Raw genomic sequence first — 25,464 nt, 5'->3', positions numbered from 1 at the left:
AGTATCACGAACACATACAATCATACACTTCAATTATCACAAGACAATTAACCAATCTCATTTCGGTTTTCACAAACCCTAATTCAACTCAGCCGACAGCTAGCAACGTCACCGTCGACGTGAACCAACAACCACCCGCTGCCACTACTTGCCTGCTTAGGCGCTGCATTGCTCGCCTGTTGAGCCGCGCTTTCTCGCCTTCTCCAAGCCTTCAATCAGCCGCGCGATGTGAACCAGCCAACCAGCTGCGACTGCCGCGTCTTGTCTCGTCGTCCTGCCGCATCACCACTAGTCAACGACCAAATTTGCATCCTGAACAAAGTTATATGATTTGGCCCAAATCGGATCGGGCTCAATCCGACCCGAAGCAGAAATGATAGTGCCTTTTCTTAGGGTTGGGGCACCTAAAATGCACCCTAATGCAGCAATTGGGCGCATTAGCTTAGCGCTCTTTTTTTTTTTTAACTTTGTAATAATAATAAATGAATATAATTTTTTAATTTAATATTATATTTTAATGTTTATTAATTTAAATATACCTAAATAAGGTATTATTTAATTATATTATATTAATTAATATATTTTTATATATTAATTAATCTTTAATTGATGATAAAGAAAGAGAATTCTTGGTTCAGTTCTCCACCTTAACCTTAAGGACAAAAAAAAATTATTATAACTAGTAATAAATATTTAAATAATATAATATAATGTTACATTATTTAATTATATTGTAATAATTAAATTAGTTATTTTAAAATAATTTAATATGACCAATAATAAATATTTAAATATGAATAATATTAATTGAAGATTAATAATATAAATAATTACTGGATTATTTAGCACAATTCATTTTGTTATTGAAAATGTCATAACAATTGTATCACTTTATTATTTTATAATTATCTTGTAATGTATATAAACTTTAATTCTATCATCCTAAGATGATTTTTGAACTTATCTTGAAGATCTTAACTATTTATTTATGTTATTAAATTATTTAGAGATTATTCAATTAAACTGTTTACTTCAATCTTTATTTCATAAGTTAACTTTCGAAATTTTAAGACTATAAGCTTCGGAAGAATTATGACATTTTAATATTTTTAATAAAAATGTTAAATTTCTAAAATTTAAGAAGTTTATATTTATTTTTTAAGTATTAATAACTATTATTTTCTAAATATATAATTTAAACTAATCACAAAAAAATTAATATAATACAGTACAATACCAAATATAATATAATTAAAAATTAATATAGTATAATGTAACATCAAACATTGTACAATACTATTATAATACAATGGTAATACAATACAGAATAATACAATACAGTGTATCAAACTCACCTTTTATGCATCTTATGGGTTAAACATTTCACTAATATTGAATATGAGCTTTCCAACTGTCGACGGAATAAATTATTTAGAAGAAGAAATAAAAGTTTTCTATAAGTTTTTTGCAAGAACTATTTGCAACGAAAAACTCATAAAACTTTAAAAATACGTAAAGGGGACAGAGAAGCCACTCGGCCTTTGGCCGAGTGGTCAAGGCTGCTACCCTCCAACTTGGAGGGCAGCAGTTTGAACCCCTACAAGTGCAATGTGGGGGTATTTCCTTTCTCAATTATAATTGAGTGAAGGTAGTCATCTCCCTTACCTAAGAGTGAGGAGTAGACGTCCCTCGAATATTGGTGAAGGTTAAAAATCTAGGCAGAGCTCCATTAGCATTTATGTAAGTTGGTCCTAATAATAGTCTGATTTGTAAATATCAGTTATAGTCTCATGTAATATGAGTTGTAGTTTGAGCAATAGTCTCGTGTAATAAAAAAAAAAAAAAGTAAAGGGAACAGAGGTATAGAATATTTACCAAAAGAACAACAAAGCAAGAAGCCAATTTAAGTTGACTTGTTTTCTCCATTATTTCAGGAAGTTGGTGTAGTATGAAAGAGATACAAGTGGTTGAGGGTGGTATTTATAATTTCAATAATGAATGTGCTTGCTCGCTTGGGAAATTTTAGTGGCAAGGATCTAGATATATATGGTTAGTTGTAAGCATCTTTAATTGGGTTTTGAAATTCAAATCCAAATGATTTTCTTTTTATTTTAGAGATAATGATAAACAATAATGTTGGCACATATAAGGAAATGTGTATTGTGTAGTTTTGGCAAGAGATTTTTTGATATCACTTGTTGGCTTGTAAAGTAACTGGTTAGGGCAGTGGCGAAGCTGCAGCCCGGGTTAGCTTTTTGAAAAATAATAATAATTAATTATAATTTATGAATTTTTTTTATTAATATTTATAAAAAAAATAAAAAAAAATTAATAGCCCATCCCAAAATATGGTACTAGCTTCGCCACTGGGTTAGAGGGTTCCAATTTTGGCATGACGAATTAGAGGTGATCAGCATTAATCAAAATAATAATATTTACCTTCAGATTATGTTAAATGGAATTTATCGGATTTTTTTTTAATTTTTAAATGGATGGGCGATGACCTATATCCCAATCCAAATGATGAGCCATTACCCAAAAATACTTGGTCAACAATCAATTAGGCTACTTTTTCTTAATTACAAACCAATTAAATATCTCAATTAAATTATTAATTATCAGACCTCATAGATTTCTTAATTGAGTTAAAATGACAATTATGCTTCAATCACATTGTAAGTTCGTAATAATTCAATTCTCTTGTGATACTTCTTATTATAATTTATATCTCTTCATTATCATCATTTCCATCCATATTTGACCCCCTTATTATATCTCACTAGCTCTCACTAATCACTTTTATACTAATACTTATTTTATCCTTATATGAAATGACTTAAAAGAGTAAATAACTTTTAAGTGCACCTACACGAACATTTTTATTAATATCTAATTTAGTTAATCTAATTACTTAAATCCTAATTTCTTTTAACTTTTTAAATTATTATTTCTTCTCAAATATTATATATTATGCTTTTGTTACTATGGAAGAAATTAATTTACAATACTCAATAAGGGATGATGAAGAAGTTCCTTTTTTTTTATGGTTATGGCAACAATGAATGAAACATTTAAAAAGAAAAAGAGTGATTAAAGTGATTTTGAGAGAGGTTTTTTTTTTTAAATAGATTTTATAAGTCTCACACGGTGGGTGCTTGAAAAAAAAGATAAAAATTATGATAAGGGTAAATTTGAGATTAGGTGTGGTATGTTGAGAGATAAAGATTAATTTAAATTTTTAATGGGTTAACTTAAAAGTGGGGCTGGTGAGATATATAAAGGGGTCAAATATTATTACTCTCCACTTTAATTAGTCCACTATTTTTCCATCATTTTTTTACTTTTTGGTGGTTTCTCGCTGTCTCCAATTCATAATAAATTTTACTACTTTGCAAAAAAAAGAAAAGAGGCCAAATTTTTTTCCAATTTTGATGATAAGGATGATCTTAATAAATTCTTTTCAAGTTTGAGATTCATTATTTTGATATGCATTCTTGTGGCTCTACTTATTTGATTTGCTATTACAGAAAATGAGGCTTACAAAATGCGGCTATAATAATGCCAATAACTTCGTAAAAATTATCATTTAGAGATGGGTCACACGGTAAGTGCCACGGTATGGACACTGATTGACACTAAAAAGTGTACATTTAATAAGGATAAAATTATTAATTTTTCACTTATTGTGTCGATTAATGCGCTTATTATTTCTAACTTATCTTAATACTCCTCAAATATATTTTTATGTTAAAACAATTTGTAATATGTTAATTTTATTTTAATTTTATATTGTAGATATATTTCAATAATAAAGAGGAGTTGGAACTGAAAGCGGGAACAAATAAGATTTGTTGGAGCCATTTGGAAAAGCATTATTGAGGAGATGTAATTAATAAATAAATAAATAACAAAAATAAGTGGACAATCATGTGGTGATGGTCGGGAGGCCATTACGCCTCCGGACCATCACACATTTCAATTAACATATATATAATATAATATAATATAAAATAAAATAAAAAATAAAAGAAACAATGCATTCCTTGCCTATAAAAGGCAAGGAGATGCAGGCATTCATAATTCGAAAGGAGAGTCAAAAGCAGTAGAGCTGAGTAATCGAAAGCCGAGAGAGAGAGAGTTCAGCTGAGGATTTCTTCCTTTTCTTTTCTTGTTTTCTTTTGTATCAATTTTCTTGTAATATATTTTAGAAGTTTGTCAAATAATAAAAAGAATGTTTTGTTTTCTTTCAATATGAGTGGCTAATTTTACTAAGATGAGATGAAGGGTGAAGCTTAAAGTTTCAAATCATAAAATTAATTTCTTTCTCAAGTGAGTTTTAAGTTTATTTTATTCTTTTCTGATATTTTTATGTCATGTTAATTTATAAATTTCTTTGGATCTGTATGGTATTTTGACATAATGTCGACACATTAATATAGTGTGGCACATTAGGTACTTGATTCCATGCTTATTCACACACATAGTTAGTTGAGAATTAAATGATATAATAATTAACTGGTAAAAGTGAGACACAATATAAAAAATGAGAAAGTATTAAAATTATAGTTTAAATACTGAAAGGGGATCTCGTAACCTTAGCTTATTTCTAAATCGATTTCAAATAATTTCTTTTCTCGCAATTAAATTTCTTTGTTTAACAAATTGACAACTAGATTTTAAATTCCCTATGGTTTGACCCCCGACTCACCGACTTATATTATAACTAGACACTCTTATACTTGGAAGTAATACACTTTTGAGTCGTGTCAAATTTTTGCCGCCACTGCCAGGGAGTTTTCTAAATTTGGTGTTAGTTTATCTTTATTTTATTATTTTTTTTTTGTCATTACTATCTTTCTGTCATTCTATTTTATTTTCTTTTTGAAAAAACTTCAATTAGCACCCCTCTTCTCTTCAAATTTTAACATTATCTAAAACATTTGTGAGAAACTTCATTTTAGCCCAGAAACTTTTGCAAATCAGTCCTCAAGCCGAATTTATTTCTTTAAATTTCTACAATTTACTTTTCTTGTTTATTTTAAATAGTCAGTTCTACCGCTTGACTGTTATTTAAATTTGATAATTTATTTATTTTTATTTATATGGTCGGTTCTACCGCCTAACATTTTAATTTCAGTTTATTTATTCTTGTACATTAATTTATTTAATTTTATATTTTGTTTTATAGCTGGTTCTAAAATACTGCCTAATATTTTGTTGATTGTTTCCTTTAATTACATTGTTTTTATGGCTGGTTTCACCGCCTAATTTATTTTTTTATTTATTTTCAGTTTGTTTATTTTTATTTACCATTTTTTTGGTAATTTAATTTCTAGTTTATTTTTATTCTTGCAATTTTCATTTAGCATTTTATGCATCATTGGTTCAACACACAACATTAGCATTACATACGTCGTTGGTCTCGTACAAATAGTGGCAGATTAATTATGAGATCACTTTCACCACCCTTAGATATGGCTAACATAGGAGCTGATAATTTTTCAGAGCATGAAGATAACCAAGCCTTACAAAATCTTCATGAACAGCCTAGGACCCTTAGGGACTTTATGTATCCTAGTAGAACAGGGTCACCATCATGCATAATTTTTCCTCCTGATGCATCACGTTTTAATTTCAAACCTGGTATCATTCAATTTCTTCATACTTTTCATGGTTTTGAGTTTGAAAATTCATATTTGCATTTAAGGGAATTTGAGAAAGTTTGTAACACATGTACTGATCAAATTTGTAGCATGAATATAATCAGGCTTAAGTTTTTTCCTTTCTCACTAAAGGATAAAGCTAAAACTTGGCTACAAAATCTTAGGTTAGAATCTATCAGAACTTGAAATGAAATACAAGCATAATTTTTGAAAAAATTCATCCCACCCCACAAAACAAATTCTTTCAAAAGATAAATCACCACCTTCACTCAAAAAGCAGGAGAAACCCTCTACCAATGTTGGGATAGGTTTAAAGAACTACTTAACATTTGCCCACACCACGGTTTTGAAACGTGGAGGTTAGTGTCTTATTTCTACGAGGGATTAACATCTCAAGGTAGACAAGTCGTTGAAATGATGTGTAATGGTGAGTTTAGGGATAAAAGTCCTAAAGATGCATTAGATTATCTTGACTATATAGCAAAGAATGCACAACAATGGGATACAGTTGGTTCTTATGAGTCATCAAGTAAACCTCAGTCATCTCCATCTGGTGGAGGTATGCATAACCTTAGGGAAGACCATGATTTTCAAGCCAAATTTGCATCCTTAGCTAGAAAAGTCAAAGCATTAAAATCGAAAAGGAATGATCATGTAAAGTCTGTTCAAAATATTTCATGTTATGTTTGCGATTTTACTGACCATTCTACACAGGACTGTCCAACCTTGCCAGCTCTGAGAGAAAGTTTGCACGAATAAATAAATGTCATTGACAATTTCAAAACGCCAAGTCCAAATCCATACTCCCAAATTTACAACTCTGATTGGATAAACCACCCAAATTTCAGTTGGAGAAATGACAACCATACAACCTTCACAATCAGTTCCTCCACATCAAAATTTTCAAAATCCCTAGAGTTATCCACCATATGTCCCACCACCAAGAAAAACTCTGGAAGATACATTGCATTCGTTTATTGAAAAATAAGAGTCGATCAATAAGCAAACAATGCAAACCTTAACCAATTTGACAGAAACTATCTCCAAACTTACATCTACTCTGACCTTGCATGAAAAAGGAAAGTTTCCTGCTCAACCTGAACCAAACCCCAAGAGTCAACAACATCATCAAATGGGAAATTCATAAAACTAAAATATGAGCCAAGTCAAATTGATTATAACCCTTCGTGGTGGTAAAGTTGTCGAAAAACATATCCTCGACCCTCGTGAAACTAGTAAAGATTTAATTTCAGAGAATAGAGAAGAGTTTATCGAACCTTTAAACCATGAAGAAATAACCAACTCTCCTCTTGTACCCTTATTTCTTCAAGCACTAATCAATCCAAAGAAATCAAACCACAGTCTAGAAATTTATGAAGTTTTTAAACAAGTAAAGGTCAACATTCCTTTGCTGGACGCCATTAAATAAATACTTTCTTACGCTAAATTTCTAAAAGATCTGTGCACTGTGAAAGGAAAACATAAGGTGCAAAAGAAAGCTTTTCTAACAGAACAGGTAAGTTCCATTCTCTCAATCAATAGTGCTTTGAAATACAAGGATCCTGGTTGTCCAACTATTTCTTACATTATTGGGGATCATAAAATTGGACATGCTTTACTTCATCTTGGTGCTAGTGTTAATTTGCTTCGTTACTCAGTGTACCAACAACTCAATCTCGGTGAGTTAAAACCAACTTCTACCACTCTTTTACTTGCTGATAAATCGATTAAGTTTCCAAAAAGAATAATTGAATATGTATTAGTCCGAGTCGATAAATTCATATACCCTGTGGATTTTATTATTTTGGAAACGAAACCAATTGCTAATGAATGCAAACAAATTCCTGTTATATTGGGTCGACTATTTTTATCTACTAATAATGCTTTGATTAATTACAGGAATGTATTAATGAATTTATCTTTCGGCAACATGACATTGGAACTCAATGTGTTCAACATGTGTAAACAACCTCATCACAAAGAAGATAATGATAATGAGAATGAGGAGATTGATCTCATCAAGCCAATCATTGAGGAACACATTCAGGATGAGAATTCTATAAAATCTGTGGAAATTTGTTTTGCTGGTTCTTTTTAAATTAAGTAAGGAATTAAATTGTGATATTGCTAACATATACCTTATACTTGATTCTATGCAAGTACCTATAGGTGACGATGACCAATCAAACTTTAAAGATACGGTACAACCTGAAGAACCAAACGAAGAGAAAGCATCAGAACTCGAATTAAAGCCCTTATTGGAAGAATTCAAGTATGCTTATCTTGGAGAACAACAGACTTATCCAGTGGTAATTTCTTTCAAACTCACGCATAATCAAGAAGGTAAGTTGCTATCTGTACTAAAAAGGAATAAAACTGCATTTGGTTGGACTTTAAAAGACATAAAAGGCATTAATCCTTTAATCCGCACACACCGAATACATTTAGAGGAAAATGCCAAAACAACCCGACAACCACAAAGAAGACTAAACCCTCATATGAAAGAAGTGGTAAAAAAATGAGGTCTTTAAACTACTAGATGTAGGAATTATCTATCATATTTCTGATAGTAAGTGGGTAAGTCTAACACAAGTACTACAAAACAAAATCTGGAATAATTGTTGTAAAAATGAAAAAGGTGAACCAATCCCAACATGAATTCCATCTAGTTGGCACATGTGCATTGATTACAGAAAATTAAATGATGCCACTAGAAAAGATCAATTTTTCCTTCCATTTCTAGACTAAATTCTCGAAAAAGTAGCTGGATATCCCTATTACTGCTTTCTTGATGGCTACTCTGGCTATTATCAAATCCATGTAGCCTTAGAAGAGCAGGAAAAGGCCACGTTCACATGCACATTTGGAACATTTGCATTTAGGAGAATGCCTTTTGTACTTTGTAATGCTCCTGCAATATTTCAAAAATACATGTTAAACATTTTTAGTGACATGGTTAAAAATTGTCTAGAGGTTTTTATGGATGATTAAATTGATTTTGGTAATTCTTTTGATACATGTCTTAATAATCTAGAAAGTGTTTTGAAAATGTGCAAAGAAAAATGATTAGTTTTAAATTGGGAAAAATGTCATTTCATGACCACTTTTGGAATTGTCTTGGGTCATGCTATGTCTTCAAAAGGAATTGAAATTGACAAACCCAAAGTTGAAGTCATTTCAAAATTACCCTCACCAAAGACAATTAGAGAAGTTTGTTCCTTTTTAAGACATGCAGGATTTTGTAAGAGGTTTATAAAAGACTTTAGTGCCATATATAAACTATTTTGTAACCTCCTAATAAAAGACACACCTTTTGAATAGACTAAAGATTTCAACAAGCTTTTGAAAAAATAACTACTCTTTCGACGTCAGCCTCAATAATGCAACCCTCTGATAAGTCTTTGCCTTTTGAGCTAATGTGTGATGCTAGTGATTATGTTGTTGGTGCTGTTCTAGAACAAAAAAAGGAACGTAAGCCCTTTTTCATCTATTATGCAAGTAGAACTTTGAATAGTGCTCAAATGAATTACACTACAATTGAGAAAAAACTACTTGCTGTAATATTTTCATTGGATAAATTTTGTTCGTATTTAATTGGTTAATCTACTATTGTTCATCATGCTGCTGTGAGATATTTAATGTCGAAACAAGATGCCGAACCAAGGTTGATACGATGGATTTTACTACTTCAAGAATTTAACTTGACAATCAAGGATAAAAAGGTCGGCGAAAATGTTGTTGCAGATTATCTTCAATTGAAACAACACCCATCAATGATGATTCCCTGGTGAATTTTATTTTCTATAAAGAAAATGCATTGGTATGCTAATATTGTTAATTATCTTGCAACAAGTGAAATGCTATGTGACTGGAGTTCCCAAGACAATAAAAAATTCTTAACAGAAGTGAAAAGTTTTTACTGAGATGATCTATACCTGTTCAAGTACTGCTCTGATCAAATTTTTCAAAGATGCATATCAGACTACGAGGTAAGTAGGGTCATTCAATTTTGTCATTCTGAAGCATGCGGTGGCCATTTTTCTTCAAAAAAGACAGCTGCAAAAATATTACAGTGTGGATTTTATTGGCCTACATTATTTAAAGATTCACATACATTCTGTAAAATTTGTAAGAATTGTCAAATGGTATGGTCTATTTCAAAGCGAAACATGATGCCTTTAAACCCTATCCTTGTCATTGAAATATTTGATTATTGGGGAACTGATTTTATGGGCCCCTTTCCATCATCATTTGGATTTGTATACATTTTGGTTGTTGTTGATTATGTTTCAAAATGGTTATAAGATTGTGATTTGCTTTTTAAAAGAAAATCTTTTGAGCAGATTTGGAATACCTCGAGCCATTATCAGTGATGGAGGTAAGCATTTTTGTAAGAAGACATTTAAGTCCTTAATGAAGAAATATAGAATTACACATAAAGTTGCTACCCCTTATCACCCTCAAACAAATGGTCAAGTTGAATTAGCAAATAAGGAGATAAAACAAATTTTAGAAAAGACAGTTAATCCAAACCATAAAGATTGGTCTCTTCAACTAACTGATGCACTTTGGGCATATCATACTGCTTTTAAAACATCTTTAGGAATGTCATCCTATCAGTTTGTTTATGAAAAATCTTGCCATTTACCGGTTGAACTTGAACATAAATTATTTTGGGCTATTAAATCTTTTAATTCAAATCTTGATAATGCTGGTAATGTGTGTAAATTCCAATTGAATGAACTTGAGGAATTAATAAATGATGCATATGAAAATTCTAGAATTATTAAGGCAAGAACTAAAGTTTTTCATGATAAAAGAAATTTTTGCAAAACATTTGAAATTAGTCAAAAAGTGTTGCTTTATAATTCTCATCTCCATTTGTTTCTAGGGAAGTTAAAGTCAAATTGGAATGGTCAATTTATTGTAAAAAAATGTGTATCCATATGGAGCCGTAGAAATTTGGAATCCAAAGGATGGTGTCACATTTAAAGTTAATGGTCAAGAATTGAAAACATATCTAGAATGCCAAACACGTGAGACAGACACCGAAATCAATTTGAGTGACCCGTCAAATCTTGATTAAGTCTTTTTGTTTTAACTTTTTGTTAATTTGTTTTACTGTTATTTCATTGTTTGAATTGTTTGATATTTTTTTTTCTTTTCCCTATGTCTTGAATGAAGTGCATTACATTATCTCTTGTTTAAGTGTGTTGTTTGACAATTGTGTTTTAGGTCACCAATTTTTATATTTGTCATGAGTGCCTCCATGAGAAGTATCATTTTCAAACATCTTAAAGAACTTTTACATATAAAATTTCATCTGAAGAAATTGCTCTGATTTTGTAAATCACATCCTATTAGGGATTTCCAACCACCAGAGTTAGTATCCCATGTTAAAGATCTAGAAAGACAACTCAAAGAAATAGAGGATAGTATTTACGAACTGTAATTGGAATTTAAGGTAATTTCAATAAAAGGACGAAGGTGAGTTATATTCTTTGTATGTATTTTTTTTTATTTTGTTGTTCTTCTTCACTTTTGATTTGATTTTGTAGATTTAATTTGTTTTGTTTTTATTCACTCTCTCATATAAATGGCGGATAACGGTACTCCGTGACGTTTTAATTCGGTATTCTGAGTTTTCTATAATAGCTGAAACCTCAAAATCAAGCACGGAAGAAATACAATGTAAATTGCATCAACTTTTTCCTTATCTCTCTCAAAATGCTGTTAAAAAGATTTACAAAGCTCGTTGTGAATGATTGTGTTTGTTAATGATCAATGGGATTCCTGTTGACATTCGTTGGCCAATTAAAGCAAAGGTCCGACTGGTAGGTGAGTTTTCTGATCCATTTGTTTCCTACATGCCTGGTTTTAGTAAAAGTACATTTGCTAAGAAAAGAAGAGTTTAGCTGCTTGGCTCTAAATGTCGTAACTGTGTAAGACTTGCTTGTAAAAAATCACGTTGTAAAACTTTAGGAATAATTTCTGTAAATCGCGAAGATAAAATCAAATTCGTTAAGGATGGCATGAGTAAAGAATCATTGGATGATATCTTACGATCTCTTGAGACGCATCTGAGTAGATATGTTCAACGTGAAATTCATAATTTATGGAGGCTGTTCCGTTTAGTCTTGGAAATCTGACTCTAAAAGATATTGTTTGCCAATTTATAAGAAAACTGGATGGGAAGCCTATCCTTGGCCCATAGAGGGCGTTCAAGTCGTTACTGGACATGAAACCAGATGAAGATGTGAGTCACAAGCACAACTACCAGTAAATATCCTTTTATTTTATCGTTATTATTATTATTATTATTATTATTTTGTGTGATTTTATATCTACTCATTGTTTGCTTTTTCTTTTCATTGTTTTCCTTTGAATTATTAAGCTAAAAGCTTCATTTTCAGGCACTCCATTTACAGATGTATATCATTGTGTCCTTCACCAAGATCCTTAAATAAGAGCTCATTTTCAGGCACTCACAAAATTTTTCTTTTTAGAATTGTTTTAATGGCAGCGACTTCAACCAGACAACTTAAGAACATTTGTGTGTTTTTTGAATTTCGCTATGGAAAGTATAAGGAGTTCGTTTAGTCAGCCATGGATCTTAGTCGTGCTATTGTTGTGCAAATTTTAATGTACTCGCAAGCGCACGAATCTATTGTAGAATAGACTAATGGTGACGAGTGTCGATCCCAAGAGGATGTGGATTTTAATTACATGTAGAATTAATTTTGTAAATGGGTGGTTGGAATTGTGATGGAAGTGATTTAAATTATCCTAAAATTGGAATTAAAATGGCGATAATAAATTCTAAAATTGGAATTGCAATGGCGAGAATAAATTGAAGAGAAATCTATTGACATGACGTACTTGGGTATCTGGATCCGTATCAACATGTATCATGACCTAAATAATCCTTATTAATGCCAATTAAATCATGAGGGGGGAATCCACACCTCATGAACCACGCTCTAATCAATATGGTGCTAAGGGTTTATCGTGCCAAATAATAATAACCTTGTACTAGGGGGCCGGTGAAACCAAGGCGGTACTAGACAAGATTAGTATTATTTATCGACGAGAAGTCAAAACATCCACAAAAATTAGAGGGGAAGAGAAAGTAAATTTACCAAATAAAGCCCATGACACATGTTGAGACTTCACATTCAACCCAAGCTTGAAAGAAAATTAGCTACTCATAATTGAACTAGGGGCAAAATAGAAATTTATTAAAATACGTAGAAAATACAAGATGGAGAAGGAATTACAGAAAATGGATCCCAAAAATGGATTCAGAGATATCAAATTAGGGGGGAGAGGTCCCCTTTTTATAGATACATAGAGTAAATCATGGCCATCGGATTTAAAACAGTTTGGACGCTCAAGATTGCGCCACATCATCAGTCAACAGTACGTGGTTTGACCACGTGGGTGAACAGTAACACGGTTTGACCCGGCTTTGAACAGTAACGCGATTTGGTTGAAAATAATCCTGTGTAATGCATGTACCGTACGCGCAAGTTTTGGTCCACTAATATGCTGTCACTTCACCATCAGCAGTTCATAAGAATTTTAGACCAACAGGATCATGACACCTCATCAGTCAATGCCACATCATCAGTCAATGCCACGTCATCAATTTGTATATATGAACAGTAACGTAGACAATACCGTACATGTGAACAGTGTCATTTTTCCTTTTATGCTCCTCCTAAGGTTTTCGACCGTCCTGAGTTCAAAAGTGATGTCCGTTTTGCCGTTTGATCTCTCGTTTATTGTGAAATGACTATGATGCCCCTAAAATACACAAAATACTTAATTAAAATAAAACACACATAATTAAATTACAAGAACCTTAAATACATAAAAGTAAGGGTTGTCAGTAAGACTTGAAATGTAAAATGATAATTTTCTCCTTTATAAGTATACATTTTCTAACACTCAACAGCTATAGCAGAGAGAAAACTACATCTTGTATATAGAGGAGGTGACGGAGGGTTATCAAAGCTTGTCTCTGAAGCTGCTTTCGTTTGAGGAAGCCAAGTGCTAGGCATTATCCCAAAAGCCTTAAAACCTTTAGGATATCTACCAGACCAGCCAACTGAAGAATATTTAGTTGTCCCAAGTATGCTAGAAAGAATATCTGAAATGTTAAATCATGCTGACGCTTTCATTTTCTTGTCAGGAGACTTGCAACTTTAGATGTGCTAATTACATTTGTTTCATTGGCCCATTTGAATATCCACAAAAAACTCATTGGTTTGTTAAATGTTAATAACTTTTATGATGGCTTAATAAAATTTCTTAATCATGCAATTAAAAATTATTTCATTCCACCCTCAACGAAAAAACTTTTTATTTGTGCTCTTACTGCTAACGAGTTACTTGATCTTTTGCACACTTACAAACCAGAGTCAGATCCCATGACTTTGGCGTTGGATTGGGCAACTGATGATGATGGCAATAACCCTCGTAAAAAGTGTAAATTAGATTTAACTTGTCGTTTGTAAATATTTTCCAGCAGTGGCCAAATGATGTCTTCTAAACTCTACTCCTTTCTTTAAAGAATTAGAACAACGTCTCCTTCAGGTTGGAGGGAGGGAATAGTTGACAATTATGGAATGTCTCAATCATGGTGATGTTTTTACTAATTTTTGTTGTAAAGACTAACTTTGGATAAAAATTTGAGTCGAAGATGACAGAATATAGAATGAAGTGTATTGTGTTTTAAAAAAAATTGTTGTTTTCTAACTTTTCTTCTTTCTTTCTTTTTCTCTTTTTCTCTTAATTATCTCCATTAAGTCTCTGCAAGCAATCCCAATTTTTTAGTGTTTTCTTTAACTAAGAAAAAAACAAAAAAAAAAGAGTTTTCTTTTTTCGGTGTGATATTTTAACATTGGATAACATGATCATTTTTAAATTTTGATATTTGTATTATCTTTGGCCTTGAGTTATGTTACATTATGTTTTTCCCTTTGCATGTTGAAACATAAATTGAGAAATTTGATGAGTGAAATTGATTAAGCTATTTGGAGGAATGTACATGTTATGAAAAGTCCAATTGAATTTTTTACCCTATTATCCTTGGAAGTAATTTTGTTTGCCTATATTTAAATAATGTAATAGTGAATCACACCGAAAATGAATAAAAGATAATATTTTTATGAATAGTGGTTTGTAAAAGATAAACATAAAATGAATAAAAGAAAATATGAAAGATTATTTAGAGTCTTAAAAGATAACAGAAGGTCATCTTTGATCCGCTTGAGCCTTTCTAACCAACCATATTATAAAGTATCCATAGTTAACCCATTTGAACCTTTAAAGTTTTTTTTCTTTGATAACCTATCATCTTGTCTCGCTCCAATGTGGAGTATCACCTTATGTTGTTTGTTTTTCACCACCTAATTATGTTTGAAAATAGGGATGATTATGTATTCCTGATGATGGTGTTATGAAAAAAAAAAAGAAAAAAGATATGTATATATATAAATAAATAAATAAAATGAAAAAAAGAGGAAAAAAATTCCAAGCAAAAAAAAAAAGCACCTTGTAATCTCCATAAAATCCCTTATTTTTCAAACATATATTTTTGTTTTTGCTATTACCCTTTTTTCTTAGCCATAACCCTAGCTTATGTTGCGTCCTTATGAAAGTCTTTCTCAATTTTAGGGAACTATAATTTGAAGTAAAAGCTGGTGATATTGACTAAAAGATGTGGTAATGCATAAAAATAAAAATTAGTTTGGCTAATAATTTCCCTAAGTTGAGATCATTTTATTTCTAAGTTGTGGGTGTTATTCTTTCATCTTGGTGAGAGCATGTGATATTGTTTTATTAGTCTCTCAAATCTACCTTTTTTTTAGAGTGACAATTTAATTTGGGGTATATTTTCTTTTAAGAGAGTCACTTTTAATCGCGAGGTTTTGGGGTTTGATGTGTCATTCTTAAAAGTGGCTTAATTAATGTAGCTCTGATAATTGATCAATTTACATGATTTTTCTTAATTGTTTTGTACAGGTGTGATTTTCTTTAGGCTGAGGATAATGCTTATACTTTTATTTGATTGTTGTCATTGATCCGATGAAAGAAGTAAACACAATTTTTTTAAAAAAATCAATTTGGTTTTGAAATTTTGCTAAATTTTTATCGCTAAAATTGCTAGGGCCTAGTAATAAGTTGGTTGGGGGGTGTGATTGATACTAAAAAGTGTACATTTATAAGGATAAAATTATTAGTTTTTCACTTATTGTGTTGATTAATGTGCTTATTATTTATAAATTATTTTAATACTCCCCAAATATTTTTATGTTAAAATATTTGTAATAAGTTAATTTTATTTTAATTTTATATTTTAGATATTTTTCAAGAATGAAGAGGAGTTGGAACTAAAAGCGGTAACAAAGAAGATTTGCGGAGCCATTTGGAAAGTATTATTAAGAAGATGTAATAAATAAATAAATAAATAAATAAAATAAGTGGACTATCATGTGGTGATGGTCGGGAGGCCATTAGACCTCTTGACCATGACACATTTCAATTAACATATATATAATATAAAATAAAATAAAATAAAAAAAAGAAATGATGCATTCCTTGCCTAAAGGCAAGGAGATGCAGGCATTCATAATTCGAAAGGAGAGCCAAAAGAAGTAGAGTTGAGTATTCGAAAGCCGAGAAAGAGAGTTAAGCTGAGGATTTCTTTCTTTTCTTGTTTTCTTATGTATTAGTTTTCTTGTAATATATTCCAGAAGTTTGTCAAATAATAAAAAGATTGTTTTGTTTTCTTTCAATATGAGTGGCTAATTTTACTAAGCTGAGGTGAAGGGTGAAGCTCAAAGTTTTAAATCATAAAATTAATTTCTTTCTCAAGTGAATTTTAAGTTTATTTTATTCTTTTCTGGTTATTTTTATGTCATGTTAATTTATAAATTTCTTTGGATCTGTATGGTATTTTGACATAATGTCGACACATTAATATAGTGTGGCACATTAGGTACTTGATTCCATGCTTATTCACACACATAGTTAGTTGAGAATTAAATGATATAATAATTAATTGGTAAAAGTGAGACAAAATATCAAAATGAGAAAGTATTAAAATTATAGTTTGAATACTGAGAGTGGATCCCGCAACCTTAGCTTATTTTTAAATCGATTTCAAATTATTTCTTTTCTCGCAATTAAATTTTTTTGTTTAACAAATTGACAACTAGATTTTCAATTCCTTGTGGTTCGACCCCAGACTCACCGGGTTATATTATAACTAAACACTCTTATACTTAGGAGTAATACACTTTTGAGTCGTGTTAGACACAACCATAGTTTGATAGAAATCTTAAGTATAAATTATTTTTCCATTGTCAACATCAATTTTACCCATTAGACAATATTCATAATAAATTTTATTACTTGTTTTGGTGCTTATTACAAAATAGGGGAACTATTTCCTTTGATGATTAGTTAGAATGACAAACATCTAAATTTTCAGTATAAGTCTATGACCCACTAAAAAATAACTTAATTTTTGTTAAAGATGTATAAGTAAATTAACCAAACCTAACATTGTAATTTTAAGGGTTAATGTCACTTGGTGACAAATATAAAAAAATGTGATAATTTTTTCAAAACTAGGTAGTGAGATGCCAAACCGTTAACTTTTTCAATAATTTTAACGGAATTGGTTGCCTTTTGATGAAATTACATTTCTGTCCATATGACTTTCTTTTAATATTACGATGATGTCCTTGGTTGCTTATTTATTTAAAAGTATATCCCATACCAAAAATTAAAAAAATGAGAACAAAATTCAGCTTATACCAAAATAATAATATTAAAATATATTTAACAATATATACATTTTAAAATAATTTCAATAGTTTTTAAAAATATTAAAATAATTTCTCATGTATTAATAATATTAAAATATTTTATATAATAATGAAAATAATTTAAATTTTGTTATATATGTATTTGGTATTATGTTTCTATTTTTTATAAAACTTATCTTAACATATAAGATTGTAAAGTATTAAAATATTTTTTAAATATGGAAATTATTTTAAAATGTATATATTGTTAAATTTATTTCAATTATTATTTTTGTATGAGTTGAATTTTGTTCTCATATTTTTTTTTGTATGGGATATACTTGTAAATAAATAAGCAACCAAAGACATCATCCTCATATTAAAAGAAAGTCACTGTGGCAGAAATGAATTTTATCAAAAGTCAATCAATTCCGTTAAAATTAATAAAAAAGTAAATGGTTTGTCATCTCACTGCTTATTTTAGAAAATTTTATCAATTTTTTATATTTATCGAAAAATGTGTCACCCAGGTGACATTAACCCTAATTTTAAATATATATTTTGAATAGCCCTCTTTTTTAAAAATCTTATATGGTTTAGCATTATGATTTTGTATCACATGAACTCGAAGGTGCATAACATTTTAAATAGTATTAAAATTTTTAATTTATTCTAATATCTCATAACACACAAATGGGGAGAAATTTTTTTTTTTAAAAAAAAGAGGCAATTGGAGGCATGTGGAAACGTATTCCTGGGTGGGGGCAAAGTTTTATGAGTGGTGGGGTGAAGACATTTCATTATTTTTTTGAAATTTACTTAAAATATAAAATCGAATATATTTAGCTTAAAATGTCACAAATCCAAGTAGTATTTTCATTAATGAGCATAACCTAAAATAAGGCCAACGCCAGTTTAATTATACTATGTAAAATGTGCTCCATTTTTAATGAATCAAATGCAATCGTCACTATTATTAGTAGTATTCTTATTTTTGTTATTTATTTATTTATTTATTTTCAATTGGTTGCTGAATTTTTTGGGATGATTTTGTTTAATTGGTTACAAAAAAGAAAATCACTTTTGTTCTATTTTTTATGTAAGATTCCTAATGCCTTCGAATTTCATTTTACAAGCTTCAAAGTAGAAAATTTCATTTTTAAAGTAAGAATATGAAAATAAACTAAAAAAAGAATGTAATGAACAAAATTTATCAACTAAAGCAAACGATAGTAGGGGCCACAGCACAAACCTATGAGGAAAAAGAAAAAAAAAGTATATAAATAATAAAAAAGATTAAATTATTGTCCTTCGGATGCATGTCGTTGGCAATTTCACAAAGTAAGAATTTTGATCGGTAAAAAGATTATTCATTATTAATATATTTGGATGTTCACCATGTTATGATCAAATTCAAATGATTGTCCGTTTTGGAGGGATAATTACGAGAGAAAAATTCATAATTTTTTATTGGAAGGATCTAGATATTTATGGTATATTGGTTGTAAGCATCTTCAATCGGCTTTTGAAGTTCATATATTTTCTTTTTCATTTTAGAGATAAACAGAGGCAGCGCCAGAAAAAAACTTTTTAGGTGGGCTAAATTTTTTTTCTAGTCCAAATATTATCGTAATTAAAAATATAAATCTTAATGAAAATTTCATTAATACATAAGAAAATACATCAAATTCAAGAAAAAATTCTATTACAATTAAATACTATTTAAGTTGTGTCTTGCGATACTTTCAAGAATTAGATTAATCTATTATCGAATTTGAATCGATAGTGTCTACAAATTCTCACTTGATAATTGACCAGGACATTTTTTCTTAAAAAATACAAAAAGAGTTTTTATAGGCTTTGATAGTTGATTATTTGACATTAATTAACACTAGAAAAATAAAGAAGTAAACTAAAATAAAGAATATTTTACAAGAGCTCTAAATTAAAAATTACTTAATTTAATCAAAGGTTTTCTTAAATAACCTTCTTTTTCTCAAAGAATGTTTTTAAATGCCATAGTTGCAAGCCAGCAACAGCAATGCATTATGGATATAAACTGGGAAAACCCACTAAATCAGGTCATTTGGTTCAACTCTTGCATTTCTTCTCTTTCAATCTTTCACGGAAATAACTATCTCTAATTTATGATCTATCAATTTGATTGTTAGAATTCAATGATTTGGCCTAACACTAATTTAATCTTACAAAAAAAAATTAGAACAAGAACTAACTAAAGAATATGATTTTTAGATTCTACTACCTTACAATTAATAAATAAATTGTAAATAATTAAATAAAAATAAATTTGTTATATATGCTTACCAAGAGAAGACGAATAACTGAAGAAGAAGCAGAGTAAGTCAGCACAAAGAAGACAAGAAACAAAGAAAGCACGCTCCGGAAGAATAAAGTAAATGCTAACTTTCTAATTTATTTATGCGAATGGTAAAATTGTAAATTAATAGAATAATAAAGTTGTAAATAAAGTAATGACAATTTTGTAAATTTGGCACAACAGTATATTTGTAATTTTATCAAAATTATGGACGGGCAGCAGCCCACACATAGCTCCGCCCCGAGAGATAATGAATATAAATGAATGTAATTGTAATTCGATTACTATAACTTTTATAAAGTACTGTTTGGTAAAAGTGGAATAAGAAGTTTAGAACTGACCAAATCAACCCGAAAACCTAAACAATTTGGAAGTCCAATGACATCATCTGTCAGCACACGCAAGGGAATCGGTATAGTTTTGGCTATAAGTTTTCTACGAGAACTATATATATAAATGAAAAGTTGAGTATGATTGAGTATGACTATATATATGCACATATAGGGACATGTTTAAAAGACACAATTATAGACATAATTATAGGCATATATTTTTTACCATTATATTAAAAAGGAATGAACGATGAAGATTAGAGGATTTGAATTACTGAATACAGTAATACTTTCCTTTATCCTAGTGTTTAATCTTTGTTTCTTCTTTTACTCCTATTTTCTTGTTTGTCTCCTATATTGCACAATGAAATAAATGGAAAAATTAAAATCATCAATATCAATTTCTTTATATCAATATCAGACATCTATTTGAAATTTAATTCCAGGAAAATCTACAAGCTCTTTTAGGTTTTATGCAATTGGAGGAATTGAAATTCTGGGTTTCAAGTTTAGAGCTGCCTTTCAATAAAATTCATCATTTATTGTAAGGATAATTACGAGAGAAAATTCATCATTTTTTATTGCAAAGATTTAGATATTTATGGTATGTTGGTCGTAAGCTTTTGAAATTCATATCCAAAGCATTTTCTTTTTCATTTTAGAGATAATGAATATAATTGTAACCAGAGTAATACAGTAAAACCTCAATAAAACACTATTGAGTAAAAAGGGTCATTCTATAATGTCGTAACTAAATTTACGGCATCAACGTGGACGGTTAGATTTGAATAAAAAATCTCTATCATTAATTCTAAATAAATAGGTAACTTGTTACCTAAGTAGCAGGTAATTACTCTTTTTTATTCAAGTTCTAAGTTACATTTACTAATCTTATGTGTGATTTACAAGTTTTTTTCAACAATTACAAATTAATGTTGATTTATAAGTTTTATGCAACAGTTACAAGTTTTTGTTTTGTTTACTAGTTCTTCATGCAATTTACAACTCCATTAATTTACTAGTTTTATGTATGATTTACCCATTTTTTGTTTCATTTCATACTTAATTTTAATTTACAAGTTCTATGTCATTTTTCTAAGTTTTTGTTCTGTTTATGAGTTTTTCTTGTAATTTACAACTCCAACATTAATTTACTATTTTTTCCATCAATTTACTAGTTTTATGTGTGGTTTACAAATATTTTGTTTTATTTCACACTTAATTTCACTATCCAAACCTGTCAAGGCTTCAAATTCTTACAATTGACTTCTAAGGTATCAATGAACCTTTACAACAAATAGATTATCTCACAATCTCTTTACACAAGTGTTTTTCACACTTATACACTCACAATTTGATAAAAAAATAAAAATTATAACAAAAACTCTCTTTAAGAGTGGATATGCAAATAATAGCACAAAAATGATTCAATCTATGATGATTTTGCGATTTGGAAGATCAATATATGTTATATGATCTTGTTTATGCTTGCATTAGTCTCTAAAATGAAGTTAGAGCTGAGTTTTTATAGTTAAAACTCAAAAACTAACCGTTATAGGCAAATTCCCGCAACTAAGTGGTTAGCCGCTTGATTTATCCGCCTAGCCGCTCATCACAGTGATATTACCGTTACATTTGAATTTTGCTACAGTACTATTCACCAAATTACATTTCTGCCTAAAACTTTTTGTAATTACACTATGGCCTAAAATGTTATAAAACTTTGCAAACAAGTCCAATTTTAGAATTTCCAAATAATACTTGTCATTCCCAAGACTTTATAAAATTATGATATGGCCCCAAATATAATAGTATTTTTCAAAGAAGTCCTTTTCAAAATTTTGCATAATACCCATATTTTTCAAAGTTCTCAAAATCTTTCACTTTAGTCCAAAATTTGAAAATATGAGATTTTCCTCAAGCGGTAAACCGCCAGCCTCAAGCGGTTAGCCTCACTCTCTCTCCAATTTTGGATTTCAAATGTTTGGATTACATCGGGTGCTCAAACTTTAATAAATTATTGTATGGCCTAAAATATTTCAAATGTTTGCAAAAAGGTCCAACTCCGGAATTCAAAATAATACTTATTAAATTCAAAGATTGCAAAACTTTTAATTTAATTCTAAATCACTCAAATCCACAAAATACTCTATCTTATAAATATAAAACCTTTTAGTTTATGAAAAATAATTATTTAAATTAATCTCTTGAGTTTCTCAAATGCTAAATCATACATCAATTAAATCATACTAGCTTTACAAGAATTTATCGCAATAATTTATCCGCTGAGCTCTAAACTTTATTTTTGATTTCCCTGTTGTCCGTTGAGTGTCTTCAACTTGATTTCACTTTATTCACTTGCATAAATATTATCCTTAAAAAACTAGTGAAAATGTGAATTACAATATTTATTAAATCACTTAAGACACGTGTTTGTTATCATCAAAATTATATTATGTGTAACCTTTTAGGCTAACAAATGTCAATTTACAAGTTTTACTCAATTTTCTAAGTTTTTTTTTTGTTTACACTTTTTTTTTTTAATTTATAACTCCATCATTAATTTACCCATTTTTCCATTAATTTACTAGTTTTATGTGTGATTTATACATTTTTTATTTCAGTTCACACTTATTGTCAATTTACATGTTCTATGTCATTTTTCTTAGTTTTTATTCTGTTTACAAGTTTTTCTTGTAATTTACAACTCCAATATTAATTTACCAATTTTGCCATCAATTTACTAGTTTTATGTGTGATTTACAAATATTTTGTTTCATTTCATACTTATTGTCAATTTACAAGTTTTATGTCATTTTTCTAAATTTTTGTTTTGTTTACACTTTTTTTTATTTACAACTTCATCATTAATTTATCAATTTTTCCATCAATTTACTAGTTTTATGTGTGATTTACACATTTTTTGTTTCATTTCAACTTAATGTCAATTTGCAAGTTCTATGTTATTTTTATAAGTTTTTGTTCTGTTTACAAGTTTTTTCTTGCAATTTACAACTCCAACATTAATTTACCCATTTTTTTCATCAATTTACTAGTTTTATATGTGGTTTATAAATTTTTTATTTTATTTCACAGTTAATGTCAATTTACAAGTTCTATATCATTTTTTTAAGTTTTTGTTTTGTTTATAAGTTCTTCTTGAAATTTATAACTCCAACATTAATTTACCCAATTTTCCGTCAATTTACTAGTTTTATGTGTGGTTTACAAATTTTTTATTTTATTTCACAATTAATGTCAATTTACAAGTTTTATTTCATTTTTCTAAGTTTTTGTTTTGTTTATAAGTTCTTCTTGTAATTTACAACTCCAACATTAATTTACCTTTTTTTCCATCAATTTACTAGTTTTATGTATCGTTTACAAATTTTTTGTTTCATTTCACACTAATTTTTATGTCATTTGTCTAAGTTTTTGTTTTGTTTACAAGTTCTTCTTGCAATTTACAACTCCAACATTAATTTACTCTATTTTCCATCAATTTACTAGTTTTATGTGTGGTTTACATATTTTTTTGTTTTACTTCACACTTAATGTCAATTTACGAGTTTTATGTCATGCTTCTAGTCCTATGTATGATTTATAATTTTTTAGTTTCATTTCATGCTTAATGTGAATTTACAAGCTTTATGTTGTTTTGTTTAAGTTTTTGTATTTCTTCTAATTCTGAGACTAATTTTCAACTCCAATATTAATTTACTTAATTTTATGTCAAGTTATCCTATGTGTGGATTACAGTTTGTTTGTTTAATTTATAGTTAATATTAATTTATGAGTTTTATGTCATTTTTTAAAGTTTTGTAATTCTTACAATTTTGAAGACCAATTGACCACTCCAATAGTAATTCGCTTCTTTTTTTCAACATTAGTTTAGCTTAGTTGACCCGACCCATATCCTATGCGAAATAAATTAGAGAGTTAGACTATTGGCATTCTTTTGGAAGTCTTTGAAAACCTTTTTGTGTATTTACAATTTTAGATTGTATGAGATTTGAATTATAGTAATACATTTACAGTGATTATGAATTTAACTAATGAGCTCACAATGGATCAATAGTATATTCACAAGGATGGCAATGGGTTGAGTCGGGCCCATGCTTAGCCATAGTAACACATCTACAGTGATTATGAATTTAACTAATGAGCTCGTAACGGATCAATAGTATATTCGCAAGGATGGAAGTGGGTTGAGTCGGGCCCGCGCTTAGCCATTTCCGAGCTTGACTCTATAACTAAAATAAAATTTTCAAGCCTAAAAATGCCCAATTATTTGAAAGCCTAGGCCTGATCACACTTTCTTTTAAATTTTTTTAATTTTTAGTTAATTTAAAATTTAAAAATTGGACGTAGCCTCCCCATATACATTACAATATAAAAGTTTTAGAAATTGTTTGAAGTAATATAAAAAAAAAATTACTCAAGGTCGTAACCATAATATATATATATATAACAATTTTTTTAAGTTTTAGGATCAGGTCGGGTCGGGCATATAGGTCCCGAACCCTGATATGAATTTAATTGGGCTCTAATATTTAGGCCCGAGCCTAACCATTAAATTCGAGTCAAAGGCCAGAAAATTCAGGTCAAGTCAATTAAACTAAAAGTTGAGACGAGTCTTCCTTGCATGTATATATGTTTGCATCTTGATTTTTAATTTTATTTATCATATAAACTCTTCTATAAATTAATTTATTATTATTATTATTATAAGTTAAGTATTATTCTTATTATTATTATTATTATTATTATATATATATATATATATATATATAATGCTGCATTTATTTGTCACTAATCGGAATGGGGAATGAGAATTAGAATAAGTTGTTTACTTAACTTACAAGAATCGAAATCGGAATAGATTGGAATCTCATTGATGTGTTTATTTTATCTTGGAATTGGCTTCGAAATGAATTAGATTTTAACAAATTACTAAAAAGTACTTAATAAATTATTATCATAATTATTATTTTATATTTTAATTTCAGTGATTATTTATTCAAAAATAATTATTATTAATAATTATATTTTAATTACAGTGATTATTTATTCAAAAATTATTATTATTATTAATTATAATATATATTAATATATTAATAAAATCATAAATCTATCATTTTTCTTTAAATTAGTTTATAAAAATCGACCATGTTCCTTTACCGAATGAGAAATTGGGTATAAAATCATAAATTTAAAATTTAACTAAAAATGATAAATCCGAACCCAAAAGCATACATACATACATATCAATTTTATCTTTAACTTATTTAAAAAAATAATGTTATATAATT

At 29.1% G+C, this 25,464-nt stretch overlaps 1 protein-coding gene and 1 non-coding gene across 3 annotated transcripts in view; both read right to left on the bottom strand.

The window, feature by feature from the left end:
• Positions 1-5,901: 5,901 nt before the first annotated feature.
• On the bottom strand, positions 5,902-6,010 carry LOC112496691 (small nucleolar RNA R71). Its single transcript, XR_003063207.1, has one exon. It is a non-coding gene; the product is annotated as a small nucleolar RNA R71 (small nucleolar RNA).
• Positions 6,011-8,526: 2,516 nt separating this feature from the next.
• LOC102615128 (phosphoribosylaminoimidazole carboxylase, chloroplastic-like) overlaps positions 8,527-25,464 on the bottom strand; it is a 43,122-nt gene continuing 26,184 nt past the window's right edge. The window contains exon 7 of one of the 2 annotated variants that reach the window (XM_052440638.1): positions 8,527-8,574. In XM_052440638.1, the coding sequence (XP_052296598.1) occupies positions 8,542-8,574 (33 nt within the window). In that variant the 3' untranslated portion in view covers positions 8,527-8,541. Of the gene's footprint in view, positions 8,575-9,598; positions 9,720-25,464 lie in introns of those variants that run through there. The other variant, XM_052440637.1, reaches the window with a different exon arrangement.

The sequence above is a fragment of the Citrus sinensis genome, chromosome 5 (assembly GCF_022201045.2).
Source record: "Citrus sinensis cultivar Valencia sweet orange chromosome 5, DVS_A1.0, whole genome shotgun sequence".
NCBI classification, from domain to species: Eukaryota; Viridiplantae; Streptophyta; class Magnoliopsida; order Sapindales; family Rutaceae; genus Citrus; species Citrus sinensis.
This window is presented reverse-complemented; position numbering and strand designations above follow the sequence as displayed.